Source organism: Nerophis lumbriciformis, linkage group LG09 (assembly GCF_033978685.3).
Source record: "Nerophis lumbriciformis linkage group LG09, RoL_Nlum_v2.1, whole genome shotgun sequence".
Taxonomy (NCBI): domain Eukaryota; kingdom Metazoa; phylum Chordata; class Actinopteri; order Syngnathiformes; family Syngnathidae; genus Nerophis; species Nerophis lumbriciformis.
The window spans coordinates 46,605,625-46,620,111 of NC_084556.2; the positions used below are offsets into that span (position 1 = coordinate 46,605,625).

The 14,487-nt window shown below is 41.0% G+C and overlaps 1 protein-coding gene across 1 annotated transcript in view; it reads right to left on the bottom strand.

Annotated features, from left to right (window-relative positions):
- prdm15 (PR domain containing 15) overlaps window positions 1-14,487 on the bottom strand; it is a 68,387-nt gene that overhangs the window by 15,509 nt on the left and 38,391 nt on the right. The window contains exons 17-20 of the mRNA XM_061961695.1: window positions 10,100-10,179; window positions 3,242-3,361; window positions 3,025-3,156; window positions 2,864-2,947 (exon numbers count right to left, since the gene is read on the bottom strand). Coding sequence (XP_061817679.1) covers window positions 2,864-2,947; window positions 3,025-3,156; window positions 3,242-3,361; window positions 10,100-10,179 — 416 coding nt within the window. The remainder of the gene's footprint in view (window positions 1-2,863; window positions 2,948-3,024; window positions 3,157-3,241; window positions 3,362-10,099; window positions 10,180-14,487) is intronic.

Genomic DNA, 14,487 nt, shown 5'->3' on the forward strand with positions numbered 1-14,487 from the left:
TGCTGCCAATACCTCCAAAAATCCCTCATCCCATAAAAATATGCGTCATAGTAAATTATAAGATGATGTCATATGAACAACACCCCACCAGACCCTTAGCCACGCCTCCACCGCCACAGGTATCTTGGCAATATAGGGGAAACCCTGTCCATTCTTGTCTTCAGTCACATAAGCTAACGTAGCAAGTGTGTGAATCTTTTTACAGGCAGAGCTAGTTCTCGTGTTGTTTTAAAGAAAAAAAAACGTCAACTTATTTCTAGTGTCGCGCAATATCCGGTCTATAATTTCACACTCGATTAATCTTAGGAGCCATATGTAACAATTTCAGGTAAAGTCATCATTAAATGGCCTAAGTCAATGTCAAAAGACATTAATAAATCATGTTATTTTTGAATACCTCTATAACTGATAATAGTAGTTTAGCCGGGGTACGGTCATTTCAAAATTAGATTTACAGCCCCGAAATCTTGTTATTGTTTTCATTTCGATGCCCCGCCCTCCACCGTTTGACCAATTAGAAAGTCTGTGAGTGTTTTACATCCAGGTTACCAGTTACGCACTGCCATCTTCGTCTGGCTACTGCCACTGGTAAAGTTACTAAACATGTCAGACCTTAGTAAATCTAAAAGGCCTCGTTACGATTCTCAACCTTTTCCTGACAAAGCCAGGAACAAATTGAGGATTTGAAAGATGGAGATGATTGAAGGCGGAGAAGATTTTTTTCATCTGACGCCAAACTTGCCAATTTCCTTTATAGGTAAGTCAGGCATTTACGTTTTCTTATTACTTGTAATACCGGTAAATGGAAATGGACATTTTGTATTTAAACTATATTGTCCACTACAGTCTATGATCTTGTCTAACAAAGCTAGTATGTTCGTGCAACGAATGCTTAGCATGCTAGGTTGGTCAATGACACATCAACATACAGGCTAACGGGGGAAATATATGCCCGTTAGCCTGTATGTCGATGTGTCATCGAACTGACAGGGTAAAATATATTTTAGACAAATAAAACCTATGTGTAAATGGATAGTGTCAGTGCCTATTTTGTTCTCAATATGCTGATACGCTGAGGAAATGGGTTCCAACATTAGCACAGCTGTCATATACATATGATACATATGGGCACAGCCAAATCACATGATAAAATAATTTCTCATTTGTGTTTGCATATCGTGGACGACATGTACCAAGTTATATGGCAATCTGAAACGTTTGAAACAATAGCCTATAGGCATACCTCGGTAAAATAGGTTTTCTCATTGTATCCCATTGGGTTGAGTTTTTTCTTGCCCTGATGTGGGATCTGAGGCTTGCGGCTTGTGCAGCCCTTTGAGACACTTGTGATTAACGGCTGTATGAATAAACTTTGATTGATTGATTGATAAAATGTGTCCTCTTTAGTTTTGGGCGTACATTAAGCTGCTAAGCATGCTCTACTTATTTTCACCAGTATAACCATTGATAGCGTTGGTTGTAGTTCGTTTTAGTCTTTGTTTTCTGATAATACTGACAATAACCGTATGATTGCCATTTGTTGTGATATTGTACGCAGGCATGACGTACTTCTTCCTGAAAATAGTTTAATTTCTGTGTAAAATGTGTTGGTTAGAGATATGTTATTGACAAAACGTTTGTCTATTCAGCTATTATGGTCCCAGCACCTCACCACCTAGTAAGAGGCAGTGGAAGTTTGAAGTTCCTTGGAGTACCCCAGTCGATCGAGCTGGATTCGGCTGCGTATCTGGCAACCTCAGTCAGGGAGCGAGGGAGGGAAATACAGAATTTTGACCGTGATTGCAGTACCATTTCTGTCCGGATTCCTACATAAGTCTCCTTTAAGATTCACAGCAGATTCTTATCGGATGAGGTGGCTGCGACTGACACAGTCGAATAGCTTACTTGTCAAACCGGATATATGGTCAAATCAGTTTATCTTTCACAACCCTATTAGACATATGTGATAACTGTCCTTAATTGAACAATATTGCAGTCTAAAACTGCACATTTATCAATACAAGCAAGTATCAAATAATTATAGTTGTATATTACTTACACATACAAAGTCTCCAAAACAGACGCATATTAGAAAGCATTCAGTAACAAACGTGTTCGCATCATTCAACTTACCGTACTGTGTCATCAGCTTCACTTAATAAACTATTGTGGCCAATAGGTGTCACCAAAAAATTTAAAATTACCACTCCACTTCATAAATCTATTCCAGACAGGTAATAATGAATACGTTAGTGTTTTTTATACCTCGCATTGTTCTCGGTTTGAAAAATTTCCCTTGATTAAACATGTTATTAATATCCCATACTACAAAATAATAACCGTACGTATGATTCTTGCTTATATTGTATCTTGTTAATATCGCTATCACACAAAGCTCTAATACTAGTATTATATCGGAAGTGGAAAAAGTTGTATCAAAACACCCTTAATCATCACCCATGTAGGTTACAAGGCACGGGCATGTCCTTATACCGCCGCACGACAATGGAACCAACACCGAAAAGTCAAAAACTTCATGTACTGTTGTTAAATAAAGTTTACAAACAAGGGACAATGTTGCACATTTCTTGTGACACTTTTACCCACACACAAACAAGCAATCCACGGTTTAAAAAAAAATCCACTGAGTTGCCTTTGTTTTAGGACAAAAACCTACGTTTATGTGTAGACAAGATAGAAAAACATAACATTTGTAAAACAACTACATTCAGGTGTGGACATACGCTCTGTCAACTCGGCTGCAGAGTCACTTGGTGTCATCTTATTTTGAAAAAAAACAGCCGTCATGTGTCACTACCTGAGGCAATGAGCATTTTGATATCACATGACAGTAAACACTTGCCTGTATGGATGAGCTTGTGCGTCTCCAGAGTGGTTCTTTCACTGAACGTCTTTCCGCACAGCTCACACATGAAGTCCTTCATACCTGCAGGGAATCCGCAAGGCAAACATTATTTAACACAGTGCACATTTGAACATAAAAAGCATTATAAAATAACTCACCCGTATGTCTTTTCAAGTGTTTAAGCATGTTGACCTTCTGGGCAAACTTGCGGTTACATTCCTTACACTCGTACTCTTTGATGCCCTTATGGAGCTTCATGTGGTGCCTCAGAGCATGCTTGGTCTTCATGCCTGCACAAAAAACAGCAGCAAGTCCTTTCAAGCCAGACAAATATCAATGATTTATACAGTTGATGATGAGAAAAAAGAAGCTGACCTTTCCCACATTCTGCACACAGGAAGTCTCGGATGTCGTCATGGACTCTCAGATGCTCCTTCAGCATGTCCTTCCTTGCAAATGATTTGCTACATTTATCACAGCTGTGGCTCTTCACCCCTGCATCGTGTACAATTTTCATAACTACCATGCTGATTATGTTTGTACAATACAAGCCATTCCATTCAATCGGTGCATCCATCCATCCATTTTTTACCGCTTGTCCCTTTCGGGGTGCAATCAAAATACAATGTATAAATGCATGATAACATCAAATGTATTTTTTTAAGTAATGTGGGCTGCAGATTTATCTGATTACATATTTAATAAACACAATTTAAAAATTAATGTAAACTACTTTGAACAATGGAAAAATAAAATGTTGTGTTCCCTTTCTAAATTTAGACTTTACCATTGAATATAATAATTAATATCCTTCGGAAATGTTATACCTTTTACATATTTGTCTCACTACTCACACCAAATATACTTTATTTTCTAAAAATAATTAAAATAAAATGTTATAAAATTTACACGTGGGTTTTTAGTGAGTCCTGTTACCATACATACAGTATTTGTGTTACTCATCCTAACTGTACTTTAAGTACATCCATCCATTTTGTACCGCTTGTCCCTATTCTTTAAAGATAAAATAAAACTAAAATAAATACAATAACATAACAAAATAATACTGAATTGAATTATTATTATTATGATTACTTGGCTTTCACTTAGTACTGTTACCATTTTTTATGTTAGTTGTTTATTTAAAAACATTTTTTTGGTTGAATCACTGTAATGCATTTAGAGTTACCGGTAACATACTGTTGTACTCCCTGAGCTCTTACCTTACCGTGGTGGAGGAGTTTGCTTGTCCCAATGATCCTAGGAGCTATGTTGTCTGGGGGCTTCTATGACCCCGGTAGGGTCTCCCATGACAAACAGATCCTAGGTGAGGGACCAGATAAAAAATAGCTCAAAGACTTCTATGAATACACTATATCGAGGACCGAGTTTTCTGGAGCCAGGCCTGGAGATGGGGCTATATGGCGAGCGCCTGGGTCTGCCCCCATGGAGCTCGGCTGAGCACTTCCCGAAGAGGCAAAGTGGGTCCCCTCTCCAATGGGCTCACCACCCATAGAAGGGGTCATAAAAGTCAGATGCTCTGTGAGCTATGCGGCAGTCGAAGGCAGGGCTCTTGGCGGTCCGATCCTCGGTTACAGAAGCTAGCTCTTGGGACGTAGAACGCCACCTCGCTGAGGGGAAAGGAACCTGAGCTGGTGCGCGAGATAGAGAAGTTCCGGCTGGATAGAGTTGGTATCACTTCAACGCAAAGCAAGGGCTATGGAACCAGTCCTCTTGAAGGGGTTGGACTCTCTTAACACTGGCGCTGCCAGCAGTGAGAGGTTAAAGGCGGGGGTAGCAATACTTGTTGCCCCGCGGCTCAGAGCGTGCACGTTGGAGTTTAATCCAGTGGACTAAAGGGTAGCTTCCCTCCGACTCCGGGTGGGGGGACGGGTCCTGACTGTAGTTCAGAGTACCTGAACTGATAACCTTGTTCTACTGGGGGACTTCAATGCTCACGTTGGTAACGACAGTGAGACCTGGAGAGGCATGATTGGGAGAAACCGCCGCTCTGATCTGAACCAGAGTGTTTTGTTATTGGACTTTTGTACTCGTCACGGATTGTCCATAACAAACACCATGTTTAAACATAAGGGTGTCCATATGTGCACTTGGCACCACGACACCCGAGGCCTCAGTTCGATGATCCACTTTGTGGTTGTATCATCGGATTTGCGGTCTCATGTTTTGGACACGCGGGTGAAGAGAAGGGTCTGCTCCGATGGTGGGAGAGGATGCCGGACAGACCTGGCAGACCCAAACGCATAGTGAGGGTCTGTTGGGAACATCTGGCAGAGTCTTCCGTCAGACAGAGTTTCAATTCTCACTTCCAAGAGAACCTTGAACATGTTACAAGGGACGCGCTGGATATTGAGTCCGAATGGACCATGTTCCCTGCCTCTTTTGTGGAGACAGCCAATCGGAGCTTTATTCCCAGAACCCGTAGGTGGACACCAATGGTGAGGGATGCCGTCAAGCTGAAGAAGAAGTCTTCTCGGGTTCTTTTGCCTCATGGAGGCAGCGAACAGGTACTGACAGGACAAGCTGTGCGGCTTTGGCGGTTGCAAAGGCAAAAACTCAGACATGGGAGGAGTTCGGAGAAGCGACAGGGAACGACTTCCAGAAGGCTTCGAAGCGATTCTGGACCACCATCCGGCGCCTCAGGGGGAAAGCAGCGCACTGTTAACTCAGGTTATAGTGGGGACGGTGTGCTGCTGACGTCAACTGGGGATGTTGTGGATTGGTGGAAGGAATACTTCAAAGACCTCCTCAATCCCACCTACACGTCTTCCAATGAGGAAGCAGTGCCTGGGGATTCCGCGGTGGCCTCTCATATTTCTGGGCCTTAGGTTATCGAGGTTGTTAAAAACCTCCTCGGTGGCAGGGCACCTGGGGACGATCCGGATGTGAGGATGTGGGGCTGTCGTGGTTGACATGACTTGGACATCGAGGGCGGTGCCTCTGGTCTGGCAGACAGGGGTGGTCGGACCTCTATTTGAAAAGGGAATGCTGAGAGTGTGTTCAAACTATCATGGGATCACACTCCTCAGCCTTCCCGCAAAGGTATTTTCCGGTTGTACTGGAGAGGAGGCTACGCTCGATAGTTGAACCTTCAAGAGGAGCAGTGTGGTTTTTGTCCTGGTCGTGGAACTGTGGACCAACTCAATACTCTCGGCAGGATGATCTTTGAGGGTGCACGGGAGTTTGCCCAACCAGGCTACATGTGCTTTATGGACTTGGACTTCAACTGCGTCCCTTGGGAAGTCCTGTGGGGAGTGCTCAGAGAGTACGGGGTATCAGACTGCCCGACTGTGGCAGTCCGCTCCCTGTAGGATCAGTGTCAGTGCTTGGTCCGCATTGCTGGCAGTAAGTCGAACCTGTTTCCAGTGAGGGTTGGACTCCGCCAGGGCTGTCCTTTGTCACCGATTCTGTTCACAACTTTTTGGACAGAATTTCCACGCGCAGTCAGGGCGGTTTGGTGGCTGCAGAATATGGTCTCTGCTTTTTGCAGCTGATGTGGTCTTGCTGGCTTGATCTGACAAGGATCTTCAGCTCTCAATGGATCGGTTCGCAGCTGAGTGTGAAGCGACTGGGATGAAAATCAGCACTTCCAAGTCCGACTCCATGGTTCTCGCCTGGAAAATAGTGGAATGCCATCGTCGGGTTGGAGAGGAGGGAGGAGTTAAAGTACCTCGATTGAGGGAAGATTGGATCGCGAGATCGACAGGCGAATCACTGCAGCGTCTGTAGTGATGCGGACCCTGTATCAGTCCGTCGTGGTGAAGAAGGAGCTAAGTCTGAAGACAAAGCTCTCAATTTACCGGTCGAGCTACGACCGAAAGGACAAGATCACGGGTACAACCGGCCGAAATTAGTTTCCTTTGCCATGTGGCGGGGCTCTCCCTTAGAAATAGGGTGAGAAGCTCTGTCATTCAGGAGGAACTCAGAGTAAAGCCCCTGCTCATACACATCGAGAGGAGCCAGATGAGGTGGTTAGGGTATCTCGTCAGAATGACCCCCAACGCCTACCCCGGGAGGTGTTTAGGGTGCATCTGACCGGTAGGAGACCACAGGGAAGACCCAGGACACGGTGGAGAGACTACGGCTATGTCTACACTAAGCCGGATAACCCCTTAAACGAATAATTATTTTGCCTAAGCCCCGTTTCAGCCACACTAAACTATCGTTTAAGGTCCCCCTCCTCGGACAATTTTTTTAGACGGGTAAGTGTGCCGTGTATTTCTTGAATCTCCGGCTCTTAGCTTTGTATGGACTTATTGATTATTTACAAACTGAGTTCGGAGAGGAAGTGACGCCAGAAAGACCGCGCCCCACACAGGAAGTGTCGTCAGAAAGAACGCCCCAAAGCCAGCTTCAAAATAAAGCGGTTTCGTAACTCGGAGTTAACCACTGGAAATATGAAGGCCAGTCTTCCAGACATGCCAGTGTTTCTCCTTCCGTCTGTACAGACGCTCGTGGAAATCTCACATGAATACCTTAAGAGAAAGCGATTGCAGCTATTTCGGATACAACACTTCTCAGACGGCAAGAGAACTTTCTAATGTCCAGGTCAGCTGTGATTCTACTTAGCAAAAAACTTTGTCCATTTGTTGAAGAAGAGACAACGAGAATGCGAGCTCCTGTGGATGTGATAAAAAAAGGTAGCTTGTGCTTTGTATTACCTGGCCATCGAGGAAAAACTACGGAAAACAGCGAATGCTTTTGGACTGGCAAAGCAGACTTTCAATTATTGTCCGCCATGTATGTCGCGGACTCAACGTCTAGGTCCAGAGTACCGTATTTTTCGGAGTATAAGTCGCTCTGGAGTATAAGTCGCACTGGCCGAAAATGCATAATAAAGAAGGAAAAAAACATATAAAAGTCGCACTGGAGTATAAGTCGCATTTTTGGGGGAAATTTATTTGATAAAACCCAACACCAAGACTAGACATTTGAAAGGCAATTTAAAATAAATAAAGAATAGTGAACCACAGGCTGAGTAAGTGTACGTTATATGACGCATAAAAAACCAACTGAGAACGTGCCTGGTATGTTAACGTAACATATTATGGTAAGAGTCATTCAAATAACTGTAACATATAGAACATGCTATACGTTTACCAAACAATCTGTCACTCCTAATCGCTAAATCCCATGAAATCTTATATGTCTAGTCTCTTACGTGAATGAGCTAAATAATATTATTTGATATTTTACGGTAATGTGTTAATAATTTCACACATAAGTCGCTCCTGAGTATAAGTCGCACCCCCGGCCAAACTATGAAAAAAACTGCGACTTATAGTCCGAAAAATACGGTATATAAAGTCACCAAAAACAAATGGACAATGAAGGTGAAGGCAAAAGAGTGAGGAGTGTCCTGACCAGATATCTAGATCCCTAATTTGATTGATGTAAAATGTTCTTTATCACATTGTTTACGTGTCTAATAACGATTTGATTAATTTATGATGGCTCAGGTGTGATTCACTACAAAAGAGCCCCACAGCACACTGGATTCCAGTTAATTGAAATACCGCAACACTGGATATTGTTCAGATAAGTTACATTTAAGAACTTGCACACAAAGAAACACTGGATGTGACTATGACGTGTGCATTTTCCGCGCATGCGTATTAGGTTGCGTTGTGCCGGCGGGGGGAGGGTTTCTTACACGGTGGCATTGTTGTGTGTGGACACGGATAAGGTTAGGTGGGATTTACCCTCCGGCTTAGTGTAAACGGGGCCTGTGCCCGGTACACTGCTCGCTAAAGCGCGTACACAACATCCTAAAGGACAGGCACCACCTAGCACATGACCTCTTCATATTCTCTGGAAGAAGGTATAGATCATTTCGCGCCAGGACCACCAGAATGTCTCACAGTCTGTATCCCCAGGCTGTGAGACTGCTAAATGAACAGTCTGCCCCGTCCATCTTAATACCTCACCCTTCAGCATCTCAATAATTGTGCCCTGGACATTGCATTGCTGCAACAACGATATAACACTCTTCAGACATCTAACTGTTTGCACTTCCCCGCACTCTTTCTCTCTCTCTTCTTTACAATGCTACTGTAAACTACTGTCAACCTGTACATCAATACACTTTATATGCCGCTAGGCTAAGCTCCAACAAAATATCTTTGACATGTATAACTTGTGTTATTATGACAATGAAGGAATTGATTGATTGATTGATTGATTGATTGAAGAGCTGGACGAAGTCGCTGAGGAGAAGGAAGTCTTGGCTTCTCTGCTTATCTGCTTCGACTGCTTACCCGAAGGATAAGCGGAAAAGGATGGATGGATGCAATTATAAATGCAATGCAGCTATATTTCTTGTATTTGCTCATTCTATGCTAAAAATTCACTCGTGTTACTTTGTAAATATTATAAAATGTGTTAAAATTCACAATTGTGTTTTTCCACTCAGTCTTGTTACCCCCATACATTTACCCAGTCTGAAAAATGTGGAGTATGAAATATAATCATTAAAATCCTCTAAAATGTCGTATTTTTCACGTGTTACTCCTTATCCTAACTGTACTTTGGGTAGCTTTTCTTTAAAAAAATTAAATAAAAATAGTTAATAAATTAATACAATTAACTAAATGAAATACATTTTTTTATGTAGAAAGTTTTGGCCTTAGTGTGTGAATTTGAGTGTGAATGTTGTCTGTTTATCTCTGTTGGCCCTGCGATGAGGTGGTGACTTGTCCAGGGTGTACTTGCATTCCTCCCGAGTGCAGCTGGGATAGGCTCCAGCCTACCTGCGTCCCCGAAAGAGACAAGCGGTAGAAAATGGATGGGTGTAAGTCACCAAGTGTTGTAACCCCCATGGTTGTGTCAAGACTTTCTGTCTGCTCGGGACTCAAACCAGTGCCTTCTGTCATGAGAAACAAGCGTGCTCGCTACTGAGCTAAATGCCCGAGCGGTCACTTCAGTGTCCAGCTTTCGCTCTTAAGGGATGTACGGTACCATTGAAAAAGACATGAGTGTCCCCAAAATTAATTTCTGCAACAGTACTACTTTTAGCTAATTTTGGGGATAAATCAATGTTTTTTTACCTGATTGTATGAAACATGCACTTGCACACAAGCTTCCCTTTATTTAATCAGAAGAACAAGAAGCAAATAGCACCGATTCAGTGGAATGGCTAAGATGTACTGTTCAAATATGGAAACTAAAATCCACCAAGAAATAAATAAACTATCACAAATATGGTGATCTCACCAGTGTGGATGATCTTGTGCCTCTCCAAGTTTCCAATACTATTGAAGATTCTGCCACAAACTTCACATGGGTGGATATACCTTTGGAAAAGATGATAATACGATTAGACGTCGTAGAGTTTAAATATATTACAACTTCATAAGATGTATTTGCAGTAAATTGACAATTCAATGCAGTTTTATAGAAGGCTCTGCAGGTGTACTGTGTGTGTGTCAAAGATCCATGGATGCAAATGGAAAGCACTGATGATTCTTTCTTTGGTGAGGAACAAATAGCCAAGCCACAAAAATGATAATCATGATTGTTCATTACTCAATTCATCCATCCATCCATTTTCTACCAATTGTCCCCGGGGGATGCTATCTCAGCTGCATTCGGGCGGTAGGCGGGGTACACCTTGGACAAGTCCCCACCTCATCACAGGGCCAACACAGATAGACAGACAACATTCACACTCACATTCACACACTATGGCCAATTTAGTGTTGCCAATCAACCTATCCCCAGGTGCATGTCTTTGGAGGTGAGAGGAAGTCGGAGTACCTGGAGGGAACCCACACAGTCACAGGGAGAACATGCAAACTCCACACAGAAAGATCCCGAGCCCGGGATTGAACTCAGGACTACTCAGGACCTTCGTATTGTGAGGCACATGCACTAACCCCTGTTCCACCATGCTGCCCTTACTCAATTCAAAAAACTTTTTTAATCCCTCAAGGGGCCTTTCATTTTGAGCAGCAGGTTTGCCTGGTTCGCAAAGTCTGCAACAAATTACCTTCAACTTATCAATACAGAGCAGCTGGAACACACACATGCTGTACTAATGTTGCAACAGCTTTCATTGTAATTAGTTTTTCAATGTTCAGAATAAAGTATGACTATGATGGCGGAGGTTGATAAACTGATATCGCACCATTCCATCAAATCAATGTCATTTGCGTTCAAAGGAAATAAAATATAATATACACATATAAATTACCTGTAATTTCTTTATTTTATCAAGCAAAGTGTTTTGCATATTGATCTAATTGCACATTTAGTGAATACAATTTAAAATAAAAATGTTAATTACTTTACCATGAAATATACCCATTTAAATTCTTGTAAAACATATTATTTTTTACATATTTGTGTTACTTCCTATCTAAACTATATTTGACGTTCATTAAAAAAACTATTTGGTAAAAATGTACACTTTAGTTGTGTTTCTGAGTTTTCATGAAGTCCTGTTACTTTAACACTTTACCCCCACTGAAAAATGTGGAATAGTCCACAAGTCACATGGTCCACAGGAAGTTGCATCATTTACATCTGCTGCAGGCCATGTGAAGAACAAAAGTAGGTTCACTCATTAATTTCCATGTACATTATATTCCATCATATTTAAATTATGACTGGGGGCTAAAATCGGGGATGCAAAATATTATCGGCGGCTGATCATTTTCGAACGATAATGGCAATTTTGACAACATATTCATAACGAAAAATCCACCAATAAAATGAGCAGACAATAATAAAGGCTCCTCATCTCCGTGTTTGTCTTTGTCTCTCTGTTGTGGCTTCTGTACAGAGAAGAGCATCATGGCATAGAAGTCACACAGGTGTGAGCTTTATTTAATATGTCAGAAAAATAGATTTCAATCAATTTGAAAAAACGTGTTCTGCAGAAATTAAACGGGCAGGGTTAAAGACGAGCTTCAATGCAATAAAATCTGACAAGTCACCTAAAATTGTACTCAAATGAAAGATTTATGGAAGCAGTACGAAGCTGTATGTTCTGCTAAGCCGAGACCTGCCGTTATTAGCGGCGAACGCAGCAAACGTAAAGCCACAGGACTCATGAGAAAGTGTTTGATAAGAGGCAACAGTTTCAAAGAAAAGACCTTAAGGGGAAATAACTTTATGACAAAATTAGTAACTGTTTAGGTTTACCTTCATTGTTCATCTGGAGGCACAGGTAACTGTAACTTACCTTTTATGATTTCTTAGTGGGGGAAAAAAAGCACTATCATTCAAAACCTAATTTCTTTGTGTTCTACAATTTAATGTTGCCTTTATAAGGGGCAGGCACGTATTGCACTATTTTATTATGGCCAGGAAAACATACAATTGTATTACTTTTATTTTTGTCAATCAACAAGACGTGTGACTCTACATTTTCGATGTTGTTGCTAACGGCAATGTAGAATCTTATTGGCCTAATTCTATTGGCTCCATTTATTTATGTTGTGTTGGAAATCATAGTCAGTTTTAGTTGATTGTTGTCTACCAATGAAATCTTTGGAAGTTTGAAACATCAATAAATTCCAAAATATATTTGCTCTACGAAATAATACATTTGCATGGGTCCGAACAATAGTAGGAAGTGTATATGTATTAAAATTATAGTTCGCTAAGTAAAGAAACACCAGTTGACATTATCCTTATCCCTACAATTGTATTTTGTGTTGGTGTGTGTACATTTTGGGTAAAAGTATGTACTGTTAAATGGATCTTGTGTAAATATATACAGTGTACATAAATATCGATTATCGTTATCAGTTGAAAAGGTCTGGAAATGATGGGTTATCGGTTCAAAATTCCATCACCGTACATTCCTAGTTGAAATATCAGCTCAGTCCTGTTACCAAAATATATATATATTGTTTAATGTTATATTTTGAGTGTAACAAGAAAAAAATTGTAAAAATTGGGTGTAATGGCTTAAATTTATGTTATTTGGGTTTTCATCAGAATCAGAATTAGAATTATTGGTCAAGTAGAGGACGTGGCGCAGTGGAAGAATGGCCGTGCGCGACCCGAGGGTCCCTGGTTCAATCCCCACCTAGTACCAACCTCGTCATGTCTGTTGTGTCCTGAGCAAGACACTTCACCCTTGCTCCTGATGGGTGCTGGTTAGCGCCTTGCATGGCAGCTCCCTCCATCAGTGTGTGAATGTGTGTGTGAATGGGTAAATGTGGAAGTAGTGTCAAAGCGCTTTGAGTACCTTGAAGGTAGAAAAGCGCTATACAAGTACAACCCATTTATCATTTATTTAAGTATGTTTAACACATTTGATATATTGTTAAATGACTTATCTTATTTTTGTACTTGACAATTGGTGTGTTATAAAAGAACACCTGCTTTTAGTCTTGGATGCATTAGCAAACTTGTAAAACAAGTTACTTTTACTTGAGTAGATATTTGGACCTGTACCTTCATTGTAACGTGTAACATGTTTGCAAAGTACTTGTTACTTGTACTTGTGGACAAAATTTTAGTACGTTTCACCTCTGCAAAAAATACATCCATCCATCCATCTTTTACCGCTTGTCCCCTTCAGACAATTATGTTAGTGTGTAAAATGACGTGCCAGGAATGTTTAGGATAAACACACTTACTGTAATTGAACACAAACATTGCTAAAATGTTCTAATCATATTTATTACTACGGTACATAAACATTAATCTTTAAGTACAAAGAATTGTGCAAGGACATTCACTGTTTCAAGCAAATATTGTAAAAAAAATGTACACTTGCGTGTCTTAAAGTGATTATGTAAACATCCTGTGTAAAACAATAATTTTCACTAACGTTTTTCAACTTTTACTTTCTGACACGTAGTATCCTCCACAATGGACATGTTTATATCAGCTTGGAATAAGTTGTTTCCCATAAAAGTTAACTAACAATTGAACTGTTAATAATGTAAATACCTTACAAACTGATATTTGGCTTCAAATGTATTTTCTGGATGACAGTTTATGAGAAGAGGACTTGTTCAAGGCGTAAGCTGCCTTCCCCTCACAACATCGAGAGAAATAAGCGGTGGAAACAAGGGTGGATGGATTGAGGATTTATCAAGTAGTTTTTCAGTTTCCTCATATTTCCCGCATTAAACAATTTTTGGGGTGATTACCTCCGTGCGCTGCACCGTGACCCGCTGGCTCTGTGTCGCCTTGGAAACGCTCGAAACAAAAATGGCACGCTTTGCAGAACGTACTTTCTTACCTCCGCCCAAGAGGTTGTTTTTGCCGGTGTTTGTCTGTTTGTTAACAACATAACTCAAATAGTTATAGATAGATTTTGATGACATTTTTGAGGAAACGTCCAAAAAACAATTCCTCTCATCGACTACGAACACACTTCACTTTCTCAATATGAGTACAAAGAAAGCAACGGACAGTCTGTGATTTCTTTGAAACATATAGGAAGTATCCACAGCGTTGTCAACACTACACTACACAATATTTCTTATCTAAAAGACTGGTTTTCCCGTTGTAAAAGGAATGTTACAAGTTAAAATAGGGATGTTTTGGTGGGCTAAGGACTAATTAAGCTGATTTTTACTTATTTCAATAGGCGGCGCAGATTTGAGGTACTAGAGTTTTAAGTGTGTATGTTGTCT